The sequence below is a fragment of the Macaca mulatta genome, chromosome 2 (genome assembly GCF_049350105.2).
Source record: "Macaca mulatta isolate MMU2019108-1 chromosome 2, T2T-MMU8v2.0, whole genome shotgun sequence".
Lineage (NCBI taxonomy): Eukaryota > Metazoa > Chordata > Mammalia > Primates > Cercopithecidae > Macaca > Macaca mulatta.
In genome coordinates this window covers 152,246,399-152,271,388 of record NC_133407.1, presented here as the reverse complement: position 1 = coordinate 152,271,388, position 24,990 = coordinate 152,246,399, and the positions used below count along the sequence as shown (strand labels likewise).

At 50.5% G+C, this 24,990-nt stretch overlaps 1 protein-coding gene and 2 long non-coding RNA genes across 3 annotated transcripts in view; 2 read left to right on the top strand and 1 right to left on the bottom strand.

Moving 5' to 3' along the window:
• The first annotated feature begins 2,570 nt into the window (after positions 1 to 2,570).
• The window catches only part of NUP210 (nucleoporin 210), a 106,213-nt gene continuing 83,793 nt past the window's right edge, over positions 2,571 to 24,990 (top strand). The window contains exons 1-2 of the mRNA XM_015130197.3: positions 2,571 to 2,834; positions 23,072 to 23,208. Of these exons, the coding sequence (XP_014985683.3) occupies positions 2,668 to 2,834; positions 23,072 to 23,208 (304 nt within the window). The 5' untranslated portion in view covers positions 2,571 to 2,667. The remainder of the gene's footprint in view (positions 2,835 to 23,071; positions 23,209 to 24,990) is intronic.
• LOC144339309 (uncharacterized) lies at positions 9,908 to 14,359 on the top strand. Its single transcript, XR_013414204.1, has 2 exons — positions 9,908 to 10,001; positions 12,664 to 14,359. It is a non-coding gene; the product is annotated as an uncharacterized LOC144339309 (long non-coding RNA).
• The window catches only part of LOC144339308 (uncharacterized), a 28,553-nt gene continuing 17,395 nt past the window's right edge, over positions 13,833 to 24,990 (bottom strand). The window contains exon 2 of the long non-coding RNA XR_013414203.1: positions 13,833 to 13,934. This is a non-coding gene — a long non-coding RNA (uncharacterized LOC144339308). The remainder of the gene's footprint in view (positions 13,935 to 24,990) is intronic.

Sequence of the window (24,990 nt, the reverse complement as noted above, 5' to 3'; positions counted from 1 at the left end):
GGGATTACAGATGCATGCCACCATGCCTGGTGAATTTTTGTATTTTTAGTAGAGATGGGGTTTCACCATGTTGGCCAGGCTGGTCTCGAACTCCTGACCTCGGGTGATCTGCTCACCTTGGCCTCCCAAAGTGCTGGGATTAACAGGCGAGAGCCACCGTGCCTGGCCCATTTTGTTGTCTTCTATGGATTGTTTTCTGCTGGGAAAATTTCCTGATTGCCTTAAATCACCTGAAACATAGCTGTTTAGCAAGCTGTGTCCACTCAGATATATTTTGCTGGGCCTGTTTGTATGATTCTTTTTTTGTCTGTGTAATTAAACTTTTTTTTTAGATAATTGTAGATTACATGCAGTTGTAACAAATAATAAGAGAGATGCTATAATATGTGCCCTTTATCCTGTTTCCATTAGTGGACATCTTGCAAAACTATGGGATAATATCACAACTAGGAAACAGACATTGATACAGTCAAGCCACCAAGCATTTCCATCCCAGGGACTCCTCACGTTGAGCTTTTATAGCCACATTACTTCCTACCCCATGCCACCCCTGACCCCACACTCACTCACCTGCTCTATACTTCTATAATTTTGCCATCTCAAGAATCTTGTATAAAAGCAAGTAAATAATATGTAACTTTTTGTGCTTTTGTGGTGTTTGTTTTCCAGTCAGTATAATTCCCTGGAGCTTCATCCAAGATGGATGTATCAACAGTTCATTTCTTTTTGTTGCTGAATAATATTCCATGGCATAGATATGCCACAGTATTTAATCATCACCCATGAAGGACCTCTGTGCTTTTTCCAGTTTGGGCCTATTTGATAAAGCTGCTATGAACATTTTATGTACAGGTGTTTGTGGGAACATCACTTTTCATTTCTCTAGGAAAAATGTTCAAGAGTGAGATTTACCTGCCTGGCAAGACATATGTATATGTGTGTATATGTGTCATTTCATACATACATATGTGTGTGCATGTATGTGTATGTGTGCCATATTATATATATATATGCTTGTATGCATAATATTTCTCTGGATATATACTCAAGTGGGAAACCCTCATTGCCTATAGGGAAGGGTATTGGGTGATGGGGAGGGAGAGGAATCACTTTCACTTGGAACCCTTTTGAGCCTAAGTTTCAACCATCTGTCTGGATTACCTGTTGGAAAACAAATCAGTCTTGTGCAACCCACAAGACACCCACAGACTTCCTCACAAATACCCACTCTGAGGCTGCCTTTTCCGCACAAGTCTGTTTTTTGTTTCTTCAAAGGGAGCCCGTTGGAATTCCCCTCCCACAGCACCTGGTTCCACACAAGGCAGACCCTCACCCTCTTAGTTCTGGTGTCTCCGGAGATTTCCCCTAACACACACGTTCCCTGGTCTAGGGCTCTCAGGCTTTGAGGGTGATCCCAAACACCCCGCATCACCACCCAAAAGCCCCATGATCCCTGAGGGGCAGGCTCAGCCCATGCGGGCCTCGCTGAAGCCCAGTGCGGTGGCTATGCCCAGCCCAGGAGCCGCCGCCTCCAAAAGGCCTTCCGAGCCTGACTGACGTTTATAGTGGCATCGTTGTGTGTCTTCAGGTTACAGTCAGCATCCACTTCCTGCACTCCTTACACAGCCGGCCGGTAGGTACACCCTCTCCCCACCCTTTCCTGACCTCTCGCTAGGCTGGGCCTTCTCTGCAAGGCTAGATTCATATTTTAGCGGCACCAAGCAGTCAGGTGCCTGCTGACGCATGCCTTCATGCAACTCAAGACAAAGACAGCTAAAAGCCACAGAGCACAGCGCGGAATCTAAGGCTTTCCATTGGTGTGCGGGTGGATTCCGCGGTGCTGAACTTTCTTTTGTGGGTGTGGGGGCCGTGGAGGGGGTTGTTCTCTGGCAGAGTTGGCGCCCTAAATGACCTACGGGTAACCTCTAATGGCTTCCGCAGGGGGTGCAGTGCGGAGGACAAGAGCTTGGGGCTCTCTGGCTGAGTGATGTGGGAGCCATTCAACCGGTTTTTTCCTGGAGAAATGGGGATCTTAAGGCCTCTCTGGAAAGGGTGTGAGAGGGTCGAGGCGGAGGGGGCCCCGGACCTTCAGCGCATCAGCAAGTGGCTTCCCTTTGCGAGCCCGGGGTCCCTCTTCTGGGAAGCATGGATTGGGACAAGGCAGGCTCCGGTTTTCTGCATCCCAAATGTCCTGGAGCATGTGTCCCTTCCTTGCTGACCGTGGGTCCGGGCCTGAGCGCAAGGTCCAGAGCCGGTGGCCTGGCTCCACCGCCAGGGGCACAGACTGGGGCGGGATGCGTGCTGCGGGGCGCCCGGGGGCTCCCCCTTGGGCCTTCTAGGGTCTAGGGGTCTCCGCGGGCGCGCGCGCTCAGCCTCTCCTCTCGCGGGCACGCCCCAAGCCCTCTCCCTCAGTTCCAGGGGCCCGGGCGCGCGCCCATCCCCCAGCCCCGCGTTCCAGCGCGCGGGCCGGGCTGGGGGGTGGGGTCTCCGCGAGCTCGGCCCCCAGAGTTCCCGCGCTCGGGCCCAGGAAGCGGCCGCCGGCGGCGGCCCTCGCCCCGCCCCCGCGCTCATCACCTGCTGGCCCGGCGCGCGCGGGCGGGAGCGGAGGGCAACGAGGGCGGCGCGGGCGGCCGGGCGCAGGGTCGCGGGAGGTGACGCGCGGCGAGGATGGCGGCGCGGGGCCGGGGGCTGCTGCTGCTGGCGCTGTCGGTGCTGCTTGCGCTGGGCCCCTCCGCCGCTGCGGCCAAGCTCAACATCCCCAAAGTACTGCTGCCCTTCACGCGGGCCACGCGCGTTAACTTCACGCTGGAGGCCTCGGAGGGCTGCTACCGCTGGTGAGGCGCGCGGCCGGCCGGGCGGGCGGGCGGGGGCCGCGGGCCGGGCCGGGCCTTCGCGCTGAGAGGCTGGGCGGGCGCCTGGAGGCCGGCAGGGCCGGCAGGTGCGCGGCGCGCTCTCGCTGGGCGCTAGGCGGTGGCGGCGGGAGCGCGCGGGTCGCCACCACTGCTCATGTCATGGCGCCGGCTGGGCCTCCGCGCCGGTGAGGCGCGAGCAGAGCGGGCCCAGCCTGGCGGCGGTGACCCGCGTGTTCTGCGTTGTGCGGGAGGAGGGGTGGCCTGGGGAGCTCCATCTGGGACCGCAGGGCCCGGGCCCGCCTGACCCGAGAGGGGGCGCCGGGGCCATTGGGCCGCACTTCCCTTGTGTCTGGGATCCCGGCTCGGATTTGTCTGTGACCGCCCTCGCCCTGGCATGGGAAGTGGGTCAGTGGGAGACGAAGCGCAGCGCCTAGCGTCGCGGGTAGGAACGGAGACCCTGGAGGAAAGGAGTTTTGGAGGGAACCCCAGGGGCCGCTTTACAGAGGCGAAGTGAGGCGAGGCAAGCCGGCGCTTCCCCTCAGGCTGCCTCTAGTGGGTCCTGACGTTCCGGGCATTTCCATCACCCTCCCTCCCGGGTTGGGAGTTCTCCATGGGATCGGTTGCGAAGTGTAATCCTGTGGAACCACAAGGACCTATGAAACCAGAGACCGACACTGACAGGGCGGTGCGGTCCAGCCCTTACATTTTGCAGACCCGGGGAAATGGAGCTCCTGCCCCTGGCAAGGCTGCGTGGGCGCGACTGAACCCCCTCAGCTTCCCAGCCCAGCCCTGTTAGGGGTGAAAAGATGGGCTTCCGCCCTTCCTACCCCCAGGGTACTCCAAGGCTGGGTCAAGGTTGAGGCAGAACGAGGTGTGACCACGTGACAGAGAGAGCCATGTGTGTAAGCCTGGACATGTGTGTAAGTCTGAGTATTAGTCTGTGCGTGTATGTGTGATGCCTGAAGCTCAGACCAGCCAGCTTTCTCTGTTGCTTGCACTACTTGCCCTATTTCTTTTCTTTTCTTTTTCTTTTTCTTTCTTTTTTTTTTTTTTGAGACAGAATTTTGCTTTGTTGTCTAAGCTGAAGTGCAGTGGTGCGATTTCGGTTCACTGCAACATCCACCTTCCGGGTTCAAGCGATTCTCCCGCCTCAGCCTTCCGAGTAGCTGGGATTACAGGTGCAGACCACCTGGCTAATTTATTTTTATTTTTATTTTTTAGAGACGGAGTTTCGCCCTTGTTGCCCAGGCTGGAGTGCAATGGCGCAATCTTGGCTCACTGCAACTTCCACCTCCCCGGTTCAAGCGATTCTCCTGCCTCAGCCTCCCGACTAGCTGGGATTATGGGCGCCTGCCACCACACCCAGCTAGTTTTTTGCATTTTTTAGTAGAGACGGGTTTACTATGTTGGCCAGGCTGGTCTCGAACTCCTGACCTCAGGCGATCCACCCACCTCAGCTTCCCAAAATGCTGGGATTACAGGCGTAAGCCACCATGCCTGGCTCGCCTGGCCAATTTTTGTATTTTTAGTAGAGACGGGGTTTCACCATGTTGGTCAGGCTGGTGTTGAACTCCTGACCTCAAGTGATCCACCTGCCTCTGCCTCCCAAGGTGCTGGGATTACAGGCGTGAGCCACTGCACCTGGCCTGCCCTATTTCTTTTTTGAAGGTCTCCTTCCTGAAATCAAGACGTACTAGGTCAGCCCATTGCATTTTGGGTTTAGTGCTTTATGCGCCTGGAGGCTCCTATTTCTGGCCTGATGTCAGAGGCTGAACTTGGACATTAGGTTTTCTGTATCCCAGTCTAAGACCTTGTCTTGTGTGGGAAAATCAGCTGTTAGTCAATACTGTGGCGGGGATACATGCTCATTCTCTTGTTGAAGTTGTCTGTACTCTTAGTATGTGGGCAAGAAAGAGGAAACTGGTTATTAAAAACAGCTTGTTTCAAGTGAATCCCTTTGGATATATTTGTGTGTTACTTTCTCTGAAATTCTATAGCTGTACTTTTTTTTCTTTTTCTAAACTAACAACACTTTTTCCCCCCAACGTCATTTTCTTCTCTGAGAGGAGCTGAAGGGTGTTGGTGAATTTTAATTTACTTGGTAGGAAAAAGGAAAAAAACATTCTTAATCTCTGATGCATCAGGGAAGTGATAAGTACCTTATAATGTGTTTGGCGTTGATCTGCAGTTTGTATTGCAGATGTGTGACTGCAGATGTGTGACTGCTATCCAAAGTGTCTTCTCAGAGGTGTTTGTGATTGTGGTTCCCCCTTAACTTGACAGGAAGACATTCTGTCAATCAAGCATTGAGAATATTTATTTTTAGTAGTGCTGTTCCTAGTGTAGTCATCTATTGCTGCAGTTTTGAAGAATCTCCTCTGGAGATTTTAAGAGCCGGACTATAGACATATATCCACAGTCCTCTAAACCTGGGAAGAACATTACCTCTTCATCCAGAGAGTTCATTGTTAAGTCTCTGAGACGAAAAAGAAAATGAGAATTCTGCCAGACCCTGTGGGAACATTTGCACATCCTTTGAATTTGCAGCTGAGCTCTAAGTTTACAGAAATCACTGTGTGTGCCTGAGCCAGCAGCAGCTTCATGTTTACTTTTCCTATTTTATTTTATTTTTTTATTTTATAGCATCAAAATTGGACAGTTTTAGGGCCAAGGGAACCTTAGAGGTCATCTGGTTTAAACATCCTGTGTTTCATATGGGAAAACCTGAGCCCCAGAAGGGGAAGTGATCTCTGGGAAGTTTTGTAGTGATGGACACTGAGTTGGAGCAGGAGCTGCTGGGATCCCTCCCTGTCCCATGCCATTAGACCTGGGGACTTGCAGCCTCTGGCTAATTTGCCAGGCTCTAATTGAGTCTCTCCAACTATACCCAGCCAGTACTGGTTTTGTGACAAGTTCCTGATTCCTTCTAGATATTTTGCATGATTGAAAGTGTTCCATAATTTATATTTCATTTGCTCCTTTTAAAGGTATCCTTTTATATACAAAATAACCTTATGTTGAAAACTGAGAGAACAGATGAAAAAAGAAATCATGCCATAATCTTCCAGCTGTAATACAATCACAGGCAGCATTTTGGTTTCTTTTCGGTCACTTATGTTTCCCCTCCTAGCTCCTTTCTTACATTGCCTTGAACCTGGTTATTTGGGCATCTCAGGAACCTCCTCCCCTGCCAACACTGGCTAGCACTGAAGCCTAAGCACTGCTCTGTTGCTGCTTCTTGAGGGCTCCGCATCTGAGCACCTTTCTGCTGGGTTGAAGTTGCCTCCTCACTGATTCTTTCCCTGCTGTGGAGTCCCAGGGTATTCTGGGTCCTCCAGCGGGGGGCCATGTCTTGGAGAAAGTGAGTGGCTCAGATTGGTTTCCCAGGGACTGAGCCTGAGGCAGGATTCTGCTGCCCTTGGTTTACAGAGAAAGTGCTTTGTTGGGCAGCTGGGTAGGGAAGGGAGGCTGCCTGCAGGTTGTCCTGCCTTCAGGCGAAGGGACCAAGCTTTGAGCTTTTGTACCCACTGTCAGGCAGCCATTGGTTCCCCTGGGGAAGGGGATGTTGTGCCACCTCCCAGGCCTCTGGCAGAGACACCCTGTTTTGAATTATGACCTGCAGCTCCCCTGGCTGAGGTGGGGAGGGGATGTGGACCTGCCTGGTAAACAGCATTCAGACACAGCACGCACAGTGACTGCCATACAAGTGCACAGATTTCTCCTTTCCTGCCCCTGACAGTCTCTCCTGGGCACCTTGGAGCCACCTAATGTGTGTGCCAGGCCTGGTCCTGCACCAGGGTACACCCTCTCTTATGTGGTCTGGGGCACTTCTCAGTCACAGGTATAAGGATTCTAAAACAGGCAGATGGGAGCCCTTTCAGGGCCAGGGAGGGGACTGGTCCCTATGCTGTGGAGCTTGACCTTGGAGCGTACTATACCCCAGGCAGCTCAGATGACCCCTGGGGAGTCCCTCTTTGCTGAGGGGTGACTGTGAGAGGCCAGAGGCCAGCACTACCCTTGCGTGTGGACGTCCTGGGTCCCTCTCCCTGCCCCGGCAGGGGAAGCTGCAGCAAGTCCCCTCACAGGCCTTCATGGGTGAAGTTGGTCAGGAAGGGTGAGGGATGCACGCTGAGCCAGGTCAGTGTCATCCAGCCCAACTGCCTTCTGCTGGGATCAGAGACCCTGAGCCTCTGAACAGGAGCAGGTCAGCAGGTCACATACTGGAAACTGCACAGGTGAGGCAGCAGGGCCTGTAAGACGTTGCACCATAGTCAAAATAAAAAATTCACAGAGTATAAACAACCCAAAAGAGGGAGTTGAATTTGACAGGAGGCCCCCAGTTTGCTCTTCTGTACCTCCTTCACTTGGCCTTGCCTGAGCCCACACTTGTACTTCTGCTGTCTTTGTTGAGAGCGTTTTCCCCTGTACCATACGATTTGTGTGCATGCTGCATCCCCACACACCTAGGCCAAATCTCTGTCTCCTTTCTTATACCCGGCCTTAGAGTCGCAGGCTTTGGTCGATTGTGTTATCTGGGCCTATTTGATGGCGTTTCTGGCAGTTAGAAGGTGGGATGGAGATACTAGAGCTCCCGCAGGGCCCGGAATAGGGCACACGGTGAAGACCCGTCCTGCCTAAGCACCAGGAGACAAGCACTGATGGACAACACATGTTTCACAGAGGAGGGCTGGAGAGTGACTGAATAAGAGGTGACTCTTTTTATTTTTTGAGATGGAGTCTCGCTCTGTTGCCAGGCTGGAGTGCAGTGGCGTGATCTCGGCACACTGCAGCCTCCACCTCCCTGGTTCAAGCTATTCTCCTGCCTCAGCCTCCGAAGTAGCTAGGACTACAGGCACACGCCCAGCTAATTTTTGTATTTTTAGTAGAGATGGGGTTTCACCATGTTGACCAGGATGGTCTAGATCTCTTGACCTTGTGATGTACCCGCCTCAGCCTCCCAAAGTGCTGGGATTACAGGCGTGAGCCACCACACCCAGCTGTCTTTGTTGAGCCAGGCACTTCTTGAGGCACTTTGTCTTACTATGAGCCAGGCACTTCTTGAGGTCCTGGGATGTGACAATGAAGCAGCAGGAGATGCCCTGCTCTCGGGGACTCACAGCTGATTGCCAGAGTTAAACGGTTAATTAAGATGAGATCTGTGGATGCATGTGAGGCAGGAGTAAGTTCTGAAGGAAACAGAACTGCAAGGCATGGAATGCGTTTTGGGGAGGGTGCTCAGCATAAGCCTCCTGGGAGTCGAACTAGGAGTGGAGTGGGGTTGAGTTGGAGGGGAAAGCAAGTGCAAAGGCCTGGAGGACAGATGGAGCTTGTCAGAAGTGCGCAAAGGCAGCACGTTTGGCCAGGGCAGGGGGGCTAGGAGGGAGGGTGGAGAGGTTGGCAGGGCGGGGCCATGTGGGACCTTGTGGGCTGTGGTTAGGAGACAGGAAGGAGAATGTCAGGTCAGATGTTGGGCAGGGTTAGACTGGGCCTGGTTTTGGGGCCTTGTACTCCCCAACCCTTGACAGTTGTTTGTAGCTGTGGCCCCTGCAGGGCTGGACTAGGCCTTGCTCAACTCCCTTCACCAAGCCTGCAGCAGGGAAGTGCCAGGAAGTGTCTGTGGAGCTGGGTTGACCTGGGCCTTGGGTGATTTTCTTCCTGCTTCCTTTGTGGGTCCCCCACTCTGCCTGAGCTCTGTCAGCCCCATGAGGTGGCTTCCACTCTGTAGACCCTGCATTTGGGCACCGTTAGGGGCTGAACCCTGCGGGTAGATGGGAGGTGGCCTGTGTCATCCACCACCCTCACCCATCCTCCTTCGTGCAACTCTCACTTCTCTTTTCTTTCACTGTTGCTTTCTGGCGTGACCCAGATCCCTGAGTTCCCCTATGGCCTGCCCACCTCCTGTTCCTGTGTTGTGAAGAGTGGGGAGCACCCCCTCAAAGGCATTGCCTGCCAGACACCAGCACATTCTGTGTGCCAGTGGAGCCTCATGCGACAGTGGGAATGAGAAAGATTCACTCTCTCAAAACTCACTGTCAGTCCTTTAATTTTCCTCAAAATAAAAGTTTTCTTCTGGTGTCCATATGTGGTTTACATATTTTTTTATTTGAAATTGTGGTAAAATATATATAACATATAATCGACCTCCTTAACCATTTTTAGGTATAGAGTTCTGTGGCATGAAGTACATTCACAATTGTTGTGCAGCCACCTCCACCATCCACCTTCAGAACTCTTTCATCTTCCCAAATGGACACTTCATACCCATTAAATAGTAACTCCCTATTTTCTCCTGCTCAGGCCTTGGCCAACACGGTCTTTTCCTTGCACTCTTTGATGTTTGCCTGTTTCCCAAGAGAACAGGCAGACTCCCAGAGTCTTTGTAGGCAGCAGCTTCCCCCCAGGACCTACTGACACTGCTTTGAGTCATCTGGATGGATGGCAAACGCTATGAGATTTTTATTTACACTAGTGTATAAGGTTTCCTTTTTTTTTTTTTTTTGAGACAGAGTCTCGCTCTGTCGCCCAGTCTGGAGTGCAGTGATGCCATCTCACTGCAAGCTCCGCCTCCCGGGTTCCTGCCATTCTCCTGCCTCAGCCTCCGGAGTAGCTGGGACTACAGGTGCCTGCCACCACGCCCAGCTAATTTTTTGTATTTTTTTTAGTAGAGACAGGGTTTCACCATGTTAGCCAGGATGGTCTCGATCTCCTGACCTCGTGATCTGCCCGCCTTGGCCTCCCAAAGTGCTGGGATTACAGGCGTGAGCCGCTGCTTTTTTTTTGAGATGGAGTCTCACTCTGTCGTCCAGGCTGGAGTGCAGTGGCACGATCTCCGCTCACTGCAAGCTCCGCCTCCCGAGTTCACACCATTCTCCTGCCTCAGCCTCCTGGTAGCTGGGACTACCAGCACACACCAACACGTCCAGCTAATTTTTGTATTTTTAGTAGAGACGGGGTTTCACCATATTGGCCAGGCTGGTCTCAAACTTCTGACCCTGTGATCCGCCCACCTCGGCCTCCCAAAGTGCTGGGATTACAGGCATGAACTACTGCCTGGCTTTTTTTTTTTTTTTTTGAGGTGGAGTCTTGCTCTATCGCCCAGGTTGGAGCGCAGTGGCCTGGTCTCGGCTTACTGCAAGCTCCACCTCCCAGGTTCACGCCATTCTCCTGCCTCAGCCTCCCAAGTAGCTGGGACTACAGGTGCCTGCCACCATGCCCAGCTAATTTTTTGTATTTTTAGTAGAGACAGGGTTTCACCATGTTAGCCAGGATGGTCTCAATCTCCTGACCTCGTGATCCACCCACCTCAGCCTCCCTTTTTTTTTAAATTGAGACAGAGTCTCGCTGTATTGCCTGGGCTGGAGTACAGTGACGCGATCTTGGCTCACAGCAACCTCTGCTGCCCGGGTCGAAACGATTATTCTGCCTCAGCCTCCTGAGTAGCTGAGATTACGGGCACTTGCCACCATGCCCGGCTCATTTTTGTGTTTTTAGTAGAGACGAGGTTTCGCCATGTTGGCCAGGCTGGTCTTGAACTCCTGACCTCAGGTGATCCGTCCTCCTCTGCCTCCCAAAGTGCTGGGATTACAGGTGTGAGCCGCTGTGCCTGGCCAAGGTTTCCTTTTAAAGTAATTTTTTAGTAAAGAAGAATCCATTTAAAACAATAATAAGAAAAGGGCTGAGCACGGTGGCTCATGCCTATAATCCCAGCACTTTGGGAGACTGAGGCAGGAGGATCACTCAAGCTCAGGAGTTTAAGACCAGCCTGGGCAACATAGCAAAACCCTGCCTCTACTTAAAAAAAAAAAAAAAAAAGTTGGGTGGGGCTCAGGCATCTGTGGTCCCAGCTACTGCGGAGGCTGAGGCAGGAGGATTGCTTGAACCCAGAAGGTCAAGGCTGCAGTGAGCCATGATTGTACCACTCTACTCCAGGCTGGGCAACAGAGTGAGATCCTGTCTATTAAAAAAATTAGGCCAGGTGCGGTGGCTGGCCAGATGCAGTGGCTCATGCCTGTAGTCGCAGCACTTTGGGAGGTCGAGGAGGGCGGATCACCTGAGGTCAGGAGTTCGAGACCAGCCTGGTCAACATGGTGAAACCCCGTCTCTACTAAAAATACAAAAAAAAAAAAAAACTGGGCGTGGTGGCGGGCACTTGTAATGCCAGCTACTTGGGAGGCTGAGGCAGGAGAATTGCTTGAACTTGGGAGGCAGAGGTTGCAGTGAGCTGAGATTGCACCACTGCACTCCAGGCTGGGTGACAGAGCGAGACTCCGTCTCAAAACAAACAAACAAACAAACAAACAAAAAACTGTCTCAAATAAATAAGTAAATAAACGAAGACAAGTGGTACCTGGATGTGACTGGCCTAAGACAGGTGTCCAACCAAGAGGAGCCTAATGGTGGGGAGGGGCTGTCGGCAGGCGCAGGTGTCTTGGCAGCTGCCCCTGCTGGCCAGAGCCTGCAGGTCCAGAGGCAGGGTCTTCCAGTGTTGCAGAGGAGATGTGGGGGTGGTGACCAAAGTGGGGGGGATGGACAGAGGGAACCGAGATGAAAAAACCAATTTTTCTGTTAATCCCTTTGCATACTATGCCCCCACTTAATCCTAAAAATGAACAATAAACTCCTTTGGTATGAATGACTGCACTCCACAAATGAGAAGCCTGGGACCAAGAGCCTCACAGCTGGTTAGTGGCAGAGCTATGTTCAAAACCAGCCTCAGATCCAGAACCACACTCACTCTCAGGTGCCTGGGGAAATGTGCCACCCTTCTCAGATGATTGTTGGTTTACCCAGTTTCCTTCAGCTGGGTTTTAAAACTTCAATAGTACTTTTATTTTTTTGAGACAGGTTCTTGCTCTGTCACCCAGGCTGGAGTGCAGTAGCATAATTATAGCTCACTGTAACCTCAAACTCCTGGGCTCAAGTGATCCTCTTGCCTCAGCCTTTAGAGCAGTTGGGACTATAGGTGTGAGCCACCACACCCAGCTAATTTTTAAAATTTTTATTTATTGTTTTTATTTTTTAGAGACTCACTATTGCACAGGCTAGTTTCAACCTCCTGGCCTCAAGCAGTCCTCCTACCTTGGCCTCCCAAAGTGCTAGGACTAAAGGTGCATGCCACCACACCTGGCTAATTTTTTTTTTTTTAGGAATGGGGTCTCACTATGTTGCCTAGTCTGGTCTCAAACTCCTGGTCCCAAGTGATCCTCCTACCTTGGCCTCCCAAAGTGTTAGGGTTACAGGCATAAGCCACCATGCCTGGCCCAATGGTGCTTTTAAAAATCAGTATTGGCCAGGCACGGTGGCCCACACCTGTAATCCCAGCACTTTGGGAGGCCAAGGCGGGCAGATCACCTGAGGTCAGGAGTTTGAGACCAGCCTGACCAGTATGGAGAAACCCCATTTCTACTAAAAATACAAAATTAGCTGGGCATGGTGGTGCATGCCTTTTCCTAGCTACTCTGGAAGCTGAGGCAGGAGAATCACTTGAACCCAGGAGGTGGAGGTTGTGGTGAGCTGAGATTGTCCCATTGCACTCTAGCCTGGGCAACAAGAGTGAAACTCTGTCTCAAAAAAAAAAAAAGAAAAAGTAAAAGAAAAAAAATCAGTAATAGCTGGGCGTGGTGGCTCACACCTGTAATCCTAGCACTTTGGGAGGCCAAGGCGGGTGGATTGCCTGAGCTCAGGAGTTTGAGACCTGCCTGGGCAACACGGTGAAACCCTGTATCTACTAAAATACGAAGAAAAAAAAAAGAAATTTGCTGGGTGTGGTGGCGGGCACCTGTAGTCCCAGCTACTCAGGAGGCTGAGGCAGGAGAATTGCTTGAACCCGAGAGGCAGAGGTTGCAGTGAGCCTAGATCGCACCACTGCACTCCAACTTGGGTGACAGAATGAGACTCCATCTCCAAAAAAAAAAAAAAAAAAATAGTGTTCAGGATACATTTGGAGGTGGGGGCTGATTCAGGTGGATGTTAAAGCCATCTTCTGCTTGGGTCTGGAGGCAGCACCAGGTAAAGGTGGGAAGCCTGTGGCCTTGTTTTGAACTCCATGTATCCTAGCACAAGGGATCAGGAGAGTGTCCAGACCAGGGGTTCTGAGCTAGACTACCCTAAGGCCCGTCTAGGGTTGTGGCTTCATGAAGGTCAGTTAACATCCATGCAAAGGATTCCTCATGTATCAAATGGGGGTTTTAATAGGGTTGTTGGGAAGCAAATGAGATGTTTATGATATGTTTCACTCTGTGATTGACACATAATAATGCATAGAATAAATGAAAGTTTCAAGATCAGTGCCAGCATGGTCAGGTTCTGGTGAAGGCTGTCTTCTAGGTTTTAGACTGTCCACTCCTTGCGACATCTTCGCGTGGTAGGAAGGGATGAGCAGCTCTGTGGGACCTCTTTTACAAAGGCACTTAGTCCATCCATGAGGACTCAGACTTCATGACCTAATCACACACCAAAAGCCCCACCTGCTAACACGTGTCATCACCTTGGAGGTGAGGATTTCAACATCTGAATTTTGGGGTTACGCAGACATTCAGACCATAGCAGACGGGCACCCATAGAAAAGTTGAGTGTTGTTACTGAAAGGTATGTGGAAGCAGGCAGCCCAAACCCAACACGTGTCCCCCACAGAAATGACACTCACAGGTTGGCCGCTTGCCTGTTGACAGTTGTTTGTGGGAAGGGCGGGGGAGGCCTGCAGACCCCGGGCTTACAGAGGAGCTGGTGTGATGAGGGAGGACATTGAGCAGAACAGAGTCAGGTGCCTTTGAGGAGGCAGCCTGGCCGTGTGACAGCACCAGAGCTCAGTCTCAACAGCCGTCAGGTGGGCACACGAGACCTGCTGTTGCACAGAGCTTTTGGGATGCTCTGAAAACACTTACAAAGCATGCAGCCCTAGATGCCTTCTGTTCCACTTGGTACATTTGATAAAATTAAGTTTGTAATTAAAAACCTTTTTTTTTTTTTTTTTTTTTTGAGACAGGGTCTCTCCCTGTCACCCAGGCTGGAGTGCAGTGGTGCGACCTCAGCTCACAGCAACGTCTGCCTCCTGGGTTCAAGCAATTTTCCTGCCTCAGCCTCCTAAGTAGCTGGGATTACAGGTGCATGCCACGATGCCTGGCTAATTTTTGTATTTTTAGTAGAGATGGGGCTTCACCATGTTGGTTAGGCTAATCTTGAACTCCTGATCTCGTGATCCGCCTGCCTCGGCATCCCAAAGTGCTGGGATTACAGGCGTGAGCCACGGCGCCTGGCCTAAAAACCTTTTTATAAAGAAAACTTTAAGCCCAGATGGCCTTGTCTATAAATTCTGTGAAACATTTAAGGAAGAAATGATACAGGTTCTTTACAGACTCTCAGGAGAAAGAGAAGGAGCAGTTGTTTCTTAATTCACTTTTATGAGGCCAACATTACACTCATTGCAAACCAGATAAAAGCATTATAAGAAGAAAAAAAAAAAACCCACAGGCCAAAAGCACATTTTAAAAAAATACTAGTTAATCAAATCCAGAAAAATAAACAAGACTAATATATGATCACCAAGTAGGGCATATCCCAGGAATACAAGGTTGGTTCAATATTGCAAAAAAATCAGTGTAATTACCATATTAACAGAATTAAGAAGAAAAGCCATATACTTGTCTCCATGAACGAACATTCACCACCCACACATGATAGAGCCCATGCCTGCCTGTCCTTAAAGTCTCTGCTTGCACAGTGCCCCTTCAGTGATGCCTTCTCTGAGTGTCCATGGAAGATGGCAGCCCTGGCCCTCCCAGCGTTTTATCTGTCTTTAGCCATTACTAAGATCCCATCTTCACTCACTCATTTTGTCTGTTCTTGTTCTTCCACTAAACTGAAAGCTCCATGAAGGTAGAGGTTAATGTGTAGTCTGTACTTAGTTGTGTCCTCAGCACCTAGAACACTACCTTAAATACCACGAATAGCCCAGTATTTATGGTTTCAGTAAGTGGATGAATGCCTTAGAGGCCCCATGGAGGACCAGCAGTGCCATGGGAGCTGATAGGAGGGGCATGGGTGATGCATGGAAGAGTTGCCGTGTTTGGTGAGCGGAGAAGGTTGGATAGCATACCTGTGGGTCAAGAGGTCATGTGAGGTGGAGGGACCAGTATCAGCAGAGGGAGAGGTGGAGAAGCTAGGAGGGAGGGAGGAGTGGGAGGCAGGGGCTTCAGAACAGAGGTTGGACTTGACGGCAGGTGATTCAGGCTCTTTCCAGCGGTGCAACCTTGGGCCAGTAACCCTGTTTTAGGCCTGAATCTTTGGTCCAGGCTTTAAGGATGCCTTGGTGGTGTGATTGGGAGGCCTGTGAAGAGGGCCCTGACCCTAGGGCTTTAGGGTCAGGCTTCAGGGAAGAGGAAGGACAGGTTCAAGCAGGAATCATCACAATGCCTTGAACTTCTGGGCTTAGGCCATCCTCCTGCATAATTGGAACTATAGGCACAAGCCACTGTGCCCAACTTTTCTCCCTTCTTTAAAAAGTAAAGTTCTTATGGTCAGAATCATGCCAAACATTGCAGGACCACAACTCTTTCATTTGGGAGCCCCCTCCTTTTTCCTGGATCTGAGAGCTGTGACAAGAGCTTTATATATATATTATCTCAGCCCAATGCTTTGCGTAGGTGCTATTTTCATTCCCATTGTGCAGATGAGGATGTGGCAGCCCAGGGAGGTTAGCTCGTTTGGTCAAGGTCACACAGCTGGTGAGTGGTAGCACCCATCTGTCTTATGACCTCCCATTCCACAGATACCAACAGATGAGAGAATTGAGTGAGCCATGTCCCCATCACTGAGGGCTACTTGCTGCACTGCACGAGGGGTCCCTGGGAAAGCCACACACACCACTCCCAACTGTGAAGCCTGCCATGTGTGCCGGGTTGGGGGTGGGAGGGTGTGGGGCGGAGGTGTTGGTAAGTGGGAGGTTGGGGCAGATATGCCGCCCACCTGCTGAGGTGCAGGGAAGAACAACAGGTGTGCAGGCAAGAGGACCAAGTGTCCTTCTAGAGGAGTGGCTATTCATTTAGACTGGATGGGCTGGGGAGGGCTTTTCCGCAGAAAAGTCTCATGAGCCCGACTCTGTTTCTTTGGCCAAACCTGATGTGGAATCCAAGTGAATTGGGCTATGTGCGGGCTGACCCGGCTTCGGTGGGTGGCAGGTGAAAGTGTCGGCATCTCAGCCAGTGAGCCCTATGTGCAGATCCTGCCTTTTCTGCTTAGTGAGGCCCTGCATGTCCTTGAGTGCTGTGTCTTCAGACCCAGTTTTGAGTATGGGCTGAGCGGCTGCATGGGCCACCTATGGCCCAGAGCCTGTACCGGTCAGGGACTATGTGAGTTGTTGTAGCCATGTGCCTCTTCCAGCGGTTCCTCTGTTCCTCACGGTGGGTCCCAGCCACCCAGGGAGAGGCCTGTCTGGTGTTTAGAGTTCCTGATATCAGTGTAGGACATTGCCCTGCCCCTGTGCTCCCAGAAATTGGAGAATGGCAGCTTTTATCAGACTCCATACCAGAGGGAAGGCATGGCTGGCGCTGCGGGGCTCAGTTCCCCTCTTCCCTGGACCCACGCTTCCCCAATGTATGCCTCAGTAGTGGGTGGTGGGGACTGCAGTCACTTCATTGCCACCATTAAAATGCTGCTGCTTTTATGTACTACCTATACTGGAATTTACTGAACATTTCCTTCAAAATGACTCACTTTTTAAAAAACATTGACATTATCTTTCGTATTAACATTTATGAGCTCATGATTTTGGTACATTTGTTTTTCCTAAAACACTTAAATGAATATGTAATATTTAAAATGCATGAGTCGGTTAAAAAATAGTTCATCTGTGCATCATCTAAACTGGTGGTAGGTGTGTCATATCCTGGGGAAAATGCTCCTGGAATGGGAGAGGTATCTGGTCTGGAGTCACCAAGGTCTGGCTGCGATAGCTGGCCATGCTGGTGACAGCTGTGTGGCTTTGGGCAAATTACTTAACCTCTCTGAGCCTCAGTTTGGTTTTCCCATGTAGGGCTGGTGGAGGATTCAGTGATAAATAGAAGTGTTTAGCTCTGGGCCTGACACATGGTGCCCTTTCCTTTCCTCAGTTGCCCTTCTCATTTCTTATACCCTCCCTGATTAAGGGTTTTCTGAAGAGACATAACCAATAGGACATATATATCATATATATAGCTCATATGCATATATTCAGTAGGCTATATGTATAGCCTATATATATATATATATATATATCTTATACACACACCCCCTTCGTATGTATATGAGAGATTTAGTATAAGGGATTGGTTTACATGATTATGGAGGCTCACAAGTCCTAAGAGCTGCATTCAGCTGGAATCTCCGGAGAGCTGATGATTTAGTTTTAGTCTGAAGGCCAGCTGGCTCAAGACTCAGAAGAGCCTGTGTTTCAACTCGAGTCTGAAGGCAGGGACACTGACATCCCCATTCGATGACTGTGAGGCCCAGAGTGAGATTTCTCTCTCGCTCAGGCTTTTTGTTCTGTTTAGGCTGTTACCTGATTAGATGAGGTCCACCCACATTAGGGGGCATCTGCTTTACCCAGGCCACAGATTCAAATGCTAATCTCGTCCAGAAACACCCTCAGAGAAATGGCCAGAATAATGTTTGACCGAATATCTGGTCACTCTGTGGCTCAGTCAAGTTAACGTGTAAAGTTAATCATTACACTCCGCCAGCACACTTTTATTTTTAATAAAAAACAGTCCTTAAATATCTCAGTGCTCTCCAGAAACGAGCTGTTCCTGCCTGCCCTCACATGTCTTATCTCCTCCTGCACTCCCTGTCTCTCTGGCTGGGTTGGTTTGATCAACTACCATGTCTGTGAAGAATTACCCTCCATGTACATGTAATCTTCGCTCCCTAGATCCTGGAAACAGAAACGTTCCCGGATTGCATATGACTGGCCAGCTCTTTAATTCCCAGCATGGGAAAGAGCCAGCCTGAATCTCCAGGAACACCTATGGAGTTTTTCTAAGGCCCATCCTGGAAAGCTGTGAGGTACAGAGACAGCCCTTAGGAGAGAGGGCGCTTCTGCGTGGCCACAATAGCAGAAAGCATAAAGGCTTGGAACCCCTTTGTCCTAGCCTGGCCTCCGTGGCCTTAAACCAGTCCCATTTTCCTAAGCCTTAGTTTACCGATCTGTGAGATGAGGACATAGCAGTAGTTCTCTAAGTTATAACTAACATTATAACTTAGTTATAACTAACATTATAACTTAGTTATAACTAACATTATAACTTAGTTATAACTAACATACATTAGGGGGAAGATATTTTTATTTAGAAGTTAGAATAACATAGAAAAGAAATAACAATATAATGAATACCCATATTCCTACCATCAGGATTAGCCATTGTGTAACAACCTATATTGATTTCCAGTCTTTTTTTTAAAGAAAGAAAACCTCGGTGGCTCAAGCCTGTAATCCCAGCACTTTGGGAGGCCGAGACGGGCGGATCACTAGGTCAGGAGATTGAGACCATCCTGGCGAACACGGTGAAACCCCGTCTCTACTAAAAAATACAAAAAACTAGCCGGGCGAGGCGGCGGGCGCCTGTAGTCCCAGCTACTCGGGAGGCTGAGGCAGGAGAATGGCGTAAACCCGGGTGGCGGAGCTTGCAGTGAGCTGAGATCCGGCCACTGCACTCCAGCCCGGGCGACAGAGCCAGACTCCGTCTCAAAAAAAAAAAAAAAAAAAAAAAAAGAAAGAAAACCTTCTGGATAAAAGTGAATTCCTCCTTACTGCCCCCACCATTTCCACTTCCACCCTCTCTACTTTGAGTTTGGTGCAAACCTTTCCCTCTGTAATTCTCTGGCAGACATTTTCTGTTGTGCTTTTTCATCTAGCGTTACACACCCCTGTGAGGAAGGCAGGGTGTGTGGGGGCCCTGCCTTACAGATGAGAACGGAATTGGTGGCTGTTGTGGTTCTTTTGTGTCCCTTAAAGACATGCCCAAAGCTATGGGTGGGCTCAGAATGCCCGGGAAGGAAGTCAGATAACTGAAAGGAACACTCACACTAGTCACAGGAAAACCAGCCTGAGCTGCCTGCAGCCTCCGGGAGGTGTTGGGATGGGCTGCCCCTGCTTCCGATGAGGGTCCTGACCCAGAGAGAGCAGGCCCCAGAGGAGCGGGGATCTGTGGAGGCTGGACGTGGCCCGGTCTGCTTGTGAGGAAGCCCTGGGAGGATGGAGTCTCACTTCTGCTGTACAGAGCTCAGCCAGCTGAAGAGGGGATGCAGGGACCAAGCCCCATGCCCTGGGGCCTGAGGGGTGGGAGCCACCTTAGATGGCTGAGGCCAGCCTTCCCAGGCCAGGCCAGGCTGCTTTCTCTCTCCCCCAGGCTCTGAGTGTTGAGAGGAGGGACTTTCTTAAGGTCACAAGAGCATTCAGCACCCGCTGCCTCCCAAGTAGAGCCTGGGCAGAGGTCGGAGGTGTCCACAGAGACCCCAGGACATGAGAGCCCTGCACCTGCATGGCCCTCCACCAGGAGGCCAGGCCTCAGAGCCAGGTCAGCATTGGAACCACTCACCATGTGAACGAATGTCAGTGTCCCTCCAGACTCATGTGTTGACACCTCATCCCCAAGGCGATGGCATTTGAGGTGGCACCTTTGGGAGGTTATGGGGTCATGAAGGTGGGGCCCTCATGGTTGAGATTAGTGCCCTTATACAAGAGGCCCCAGAGAGCTCCCTCGCCCTTTCTGCCATGTAACAACAGTGGGAAGACAGCAGGCATGACCCAGAAAGTGGGTCCTCACCAGACACCCAGTATGCCAGCTGATCTTGGACTGCCAGCTTCCAGAACTGTGAACAATACATTTCTGTTGTTGGAAAAACCCTGTTTGTGATGTTTCGTCATGACAGGCCCAACAGACTAAGACGTGTGACTGTGAGCTCTGAAAATGCAGCCAGTACTACATGTCAGAAGCATGATATTTAGGATGTGTTGGGGTAAATCACATGTTTTCTTAAAAATATGACTTTTTAGTAGGAATTTAAAAGTATGGAAGGAACAGGCAGAGCGCAGAGGACTTTTAGAGCAGTGGTGCTGTTCTGAAAGATACTGTCATGGCAAGTGTGGGCCGTTATGCATATGTCCAAACTTATAGGACATGGGATGCCAAGTGTGCACCCTCATGTCAGCTGCAGGTGTTCTGAGTGACTGTTAGGTCACCACAGGCTCCTCCATTGCAACCAATACACCACTGTGGTGGGGATGTTGAGGGAAGTGTTGTGTATGCATGGGGCAGGGTTTGTACGTGAAATCTATACTTTCCATTCAGTTTTGCTGTGTACCTCAAACTGCTTTTAAAAAACAAGGTTTATTAAAAATTAATCTCACCTGTTACTTTTTTTTTGACGGAAAATGAAAACGTGGCCTGTGTTACACGTCTGTTGTGCAGGGCTATCTCAGGCTTGTATGGGTCCTTAATGTAGCCCTGCAACATGGACATGAAAGGTGTGGTGACTGCAGCCGGGCTCTGCAGGCTGTCTGGGCATCTCAGTGGCAGCCCAGGGAAGAGCTTGGGGAGTTTTACAAGGAGAATTTCAGGTTTCTTTTACTTGGATAGGAAGAGCTCTGTTTGCATTTATTGTCTGTGTCTGAGATTAATATACTGCTGTTATGAAGCAAGAAAAGGTGGTTGTCTCTATTTTGTTGAGGAGAGAGAGGCTAGGAGAGGGTGTGGGATTTACAGGCCAGACCGGGACTCCAGATCCCAGTTCCCAGGGGCCATTGAATGATATATACCCAGTGTTTTTAAAAGTGGAGTGGGAATTGATGACTTCTCTTCCCCTACCCATAGACTTTATTTTCTTTATTCTTTATATTTATTCATTTATTCTAATTGTTTGTTTGCTTGAGACGGGGCCTCATTCTGTCACTCAGGCAGAGTGCAGTTACACAATCATAGCTCACTGCAGCCTTGAACTCCTGGGCTCAAGCGATCCTCCCACCTCAGCCCCCCATGTAGCTGGGACCACAGATGCACACCACCATAACTGGCTAATTAAAAAAATTTTTTTTTGTAGAGATGGAGTCTCACTTTGTTGCCCAGCCTGGTCTCGAACTTTTGGGCTCAAATGATCCTCCCACCTCAGCCTCCCAAAGTGTTAGGATTACAGGCATGAGACACTGAAGCAGAGTAGACTTTTTTTTTTTTTAAAGCAGTTTTAGGTTTATAGCAAAATTCAGTAGAAAGTACAGGCTCCTTTTTCTGTCCCCAGATTGAATCTAGGACCCAGGATTTGTTGTTTCCTTAGCCTCTGCTGCCCCATGTGAATTTTCTGATTTGTCCTTGTTTCTACACTCTGTTTTGTGTACTTGTGTGTGGGAAGTTTAAAGCCCTTCGAAAAATACCATAGGGCCTTAGTGCTGTCAACAGTTGGATGGTTGGACGGAGTGTTTCCAGCGGGCACGGGCCCGGTTCACAGGCACCTGCTTCTTGTCTCCTTTGCGTGCTTGTGCCTGCCTTGCTCTGTTCGTCGACTCTGTGCTGTGCTATTTTCCTGGAAGAAATCCACAAGGGGCCACAGACACACTTCCTCTGGGGTGTAGATTGCTTTCCTTCACTGACGGGTGCAGCTCATTTTCCGTGAACTTCCAAGGTCCATCTGCAGGCCTCCTGCTGCAGCCCACTGTGGCCAGGTGGTGTTGGAGTGGTCAGTGTGCTCAGGTGTGTTGGAAGGGGCCTTGTGCTGGCTTGGCCCAGCGAAGACACTTGGCGTCCAACCAGAAGGCAGGACATCTACCTGGGTGTGTTCTCCACCATTGCCTTTTTTTTTTTTTTTTTTTTGAGGCGGAGTCTCACTCTGTTGCCCAGGCTGGAATGTAATGGCTCAATCTTGGTTCACTGCAGCCTCCGCCTCCCGGGTTCAAGCGATTCTCCTGCCTCAGCCTCCTGAGTAGCTGGAATTACAGGCACCTGCCACCAAGCCTGGTTAATTTTTTGTATTTTTAGTAGAGATGGGGTTTCACCAAGTTGGTCAGGCTGGTCTCGAACTCCTGACCTCTGGTGATCTGCCCACCTCCGCCCCCCAAAGTGCTGGGATTACAGGCATGAGCCACTGCGCCTGGCCATGCACCATTGCTTTTTGACACCAGGCAGTTTCTGACAAGTCTCCTTCAGAATACTCGTGGCTGTCGGTGTTCCATTGAGCTCAGGCAAAGTTGGGGAGGATGCGGAGACCCCGGAGTGTCTGCTCTGTGTCAGGTGCTGTGCCGGGTGCAGCTCCGAGAGACAAGCGCCAGGCACGGCTTAGTGGCCCCTCCTGGGGCCTTGGTCACACTATAAGCTCTCTAAGGGCAGCATGGCCGGCTGCTTCCCACGGCCCTGCTTCATCCCAGGTTCCGTGTGGCATTCTTTTGGAGGCCCTGTACGCTAGACCTGAGTGCCTGTCTATAGACAACACATGCTAGCTGGGCACACTCAGTGTGGAGTCTGCTGTCCTCTACCTCTCGTCCCCTTCTCACCTGGGCCTGGGATAGTTATCCTGGGCCATGGATGGAAAAACTGAGGTGCTGACACCAGATAGCTTTCCCCATACATTCCTGTTATCCTTCCTCCTGTTATCCTCCCTGGGGAAATTGGCTCACAGACATCTGGGCTTATTTGTGGATGTGTTTATCTGTCTTTCTCCCATCTGTGGCTGTAATAATATCCGCTCCGCAGGCACTGGGAGCTCATGATTGTGGTTATCATTACGGGTTAGTGGAACCCGTCGGGGTTGGAAGCTGATGCCCGGAGCCTGCTGTGTTCCAGGCCTGGGCTAGAGGTTGGTCGAGATGCCTGTGCCCCCTGCCTGTTCAACGTGCTGCTCATGGGATCCCTTGAGCAGCTTTCCTGCTGGTACTGAACGACTCCCACATCTGCAGGAGTCTTGGATGGTGGCCATCTGTTGAACCTTGAGGTCATTTCCAGGTGTGAGGTCTCCTGTTTGAATTGCTCCATGGGGACTGTGTGCACAGGCCCGGAGCCCTCAGCTTGTGGAGGTCTTAACTGGAGAGGCCTCGGCAGGGCCCCACGTCTCCTCAGGGTTTGAAGCTGTGTTAGGCGATCCACCTCAATTCTGTCTTTGGGTCCAGGACTGTGCCCTAGACGGGAGCCACAGCCTGATGTCTGGACCCCGCTGTGCCTTGTGGTGCAGCTCCAGAGAGTAAATGCTGTCTTCTTCCACTGCAGGTTGTCCACCCGGCCGGAGGTGGCCAGCATCGAGCCGCTGGGCCTGGATGAGCAGCAGTGCTCCCAGAAGGCCGTGGTGCAGGCCCGCCTAACCCAGCCTGCCCGCCTCACCAGCATCATCTTCGCAGAGGACATCAGTAAGGGCTGAGTACTGTTTGTGATCCCCAGTGGAAGTCAGAGACAGGGAAACGCCCATTGAGACTCAGGGTCCCAGAGGCCTACCTGAGCCCATGGCAGGACTTTCTCTTGGTGGGTGGCAGGACACCCAGGCAGGAGACAGGCACCCAGCAGGCAACACCCATCCCGGGCCTTGTGCCAGCACTTTGTACCGTGTTCCCTTTTTGTGGAGGCTGGCTTGCTAAATTTCTAAATTATTATTTGTTACCTAAATAACTTTTTTTTTTTTTTTGAGACCGAGTGTCACTCTTGTCCCCCAGGCTGGAGTGCAGTGGCGTGATCTCAGCTCACTGCAACCTCTGCCTCCTGGGTTCAAGTGATTCTCCTGCCTCAGCTTCCCAAGTAGCTGGGATTACAGGCGCCTGCTACTACACCCGGCTAATTTTTGTATTTTTAGTAGAGACGGGGTTTCATCACGTTGGCCAGGCTGGTCTCGAACTCCTGACTTCAGGCGATCCACCCACCTCGGCCTCCCAAAGTGCTGGGATTACAGGTGTGAGCCACCACGCCCAGCCCTAAATAACTCTTAATGGGTATCAACTCATTACTATGACAGTTATCCTAATCTATGAAATCACTCCTTTTCATTCCCCATACCTAATTTATTATATTGGTTGTAAAATAGTTTGACAACAACAATATAATTTTCTATCATGCTTTTCCCTACTTAGATTATAGGACATGTTCCATTTTACGATACGATGATTTTTTTTTTTTTTTTTTTTTTTGAGACAGAGTCTTGCTGTGTCACCCAGGCTGGAGTGCAGTGGCGCGATCTCGATTCACTGCAACCTCTGCTTCCCAGGTTCAAGTGATTCTCCTGCCTCAGCCTCCTGAGTAGTTGGGGCTACAGGCATGTGCCACCATGCCCAGCTAATTTTTGTATTTTCAGTAGAGACGGGTTTCACCAAGTTGGCCAGGCTGGTCTCGAACTCCTGACCTCATGATCTGCCCACCTCAGCCTCCCAAAGTGTTGGGGTTACAGGTGTGAGCCACCGTGCCCGGCCCATATAATGATTTTTAATGCTAAATAATATTCTCTTTTTTTGTTGCTGTTTTGAGACAGTGGCTTACTCTGTCACCCAGGCTGAAGTGCAGTGGCTCCAACACTGCTCACTGCAGCCTCAACCTCCTGGACTCAGGCAATCCTCCTGCCTCAGCCTCTCAAGTATTTAATAGTTGGGACCACAGGTGCATGCCACCATGCCCAGCTAATTTGTAAAATTTTTTGTGGATAGTTGGGGTCTCCCTATGTTGTCCAGGCTGGTTTCAAACTCCCGGGCTCAAGCAACCCTCCTGCCTTGGCCTCCCACAGTGGTAGGATTACATGTGTGAGCTACCACACCTGGGCCAAATAATATTCTTAACAGGAGGTTGTCCTATAAGCATTTCCTTGTATTGGGCATTTAGAGTGTTTTCAGATGTTCGTTTCAGTGTTACATATAAAAATAAATGTTTTTATATAGAGAACAAATTAGAGTTCTTTTACATTATTTCTTAAGATAAATTCCCAGTTTTTCTGGGTCACAGCCTTGAATATTTTTATTTTTATTTTTTGAGATGTAGTCTCACTCTGTTACCCAGACTGGAGTGCAGTGGCATGATCTTGGCTCACTACAACCTCCGCCTCCCAGGTTCAAGCAATTCTTCTGCCTCAGCCTCCTGACTAGCTGGGATTATAGGCATGTGCCACCAGGCCTGCCTAATTTTTCTTGTATTTTTAATAAAGATGGAGTTTCATC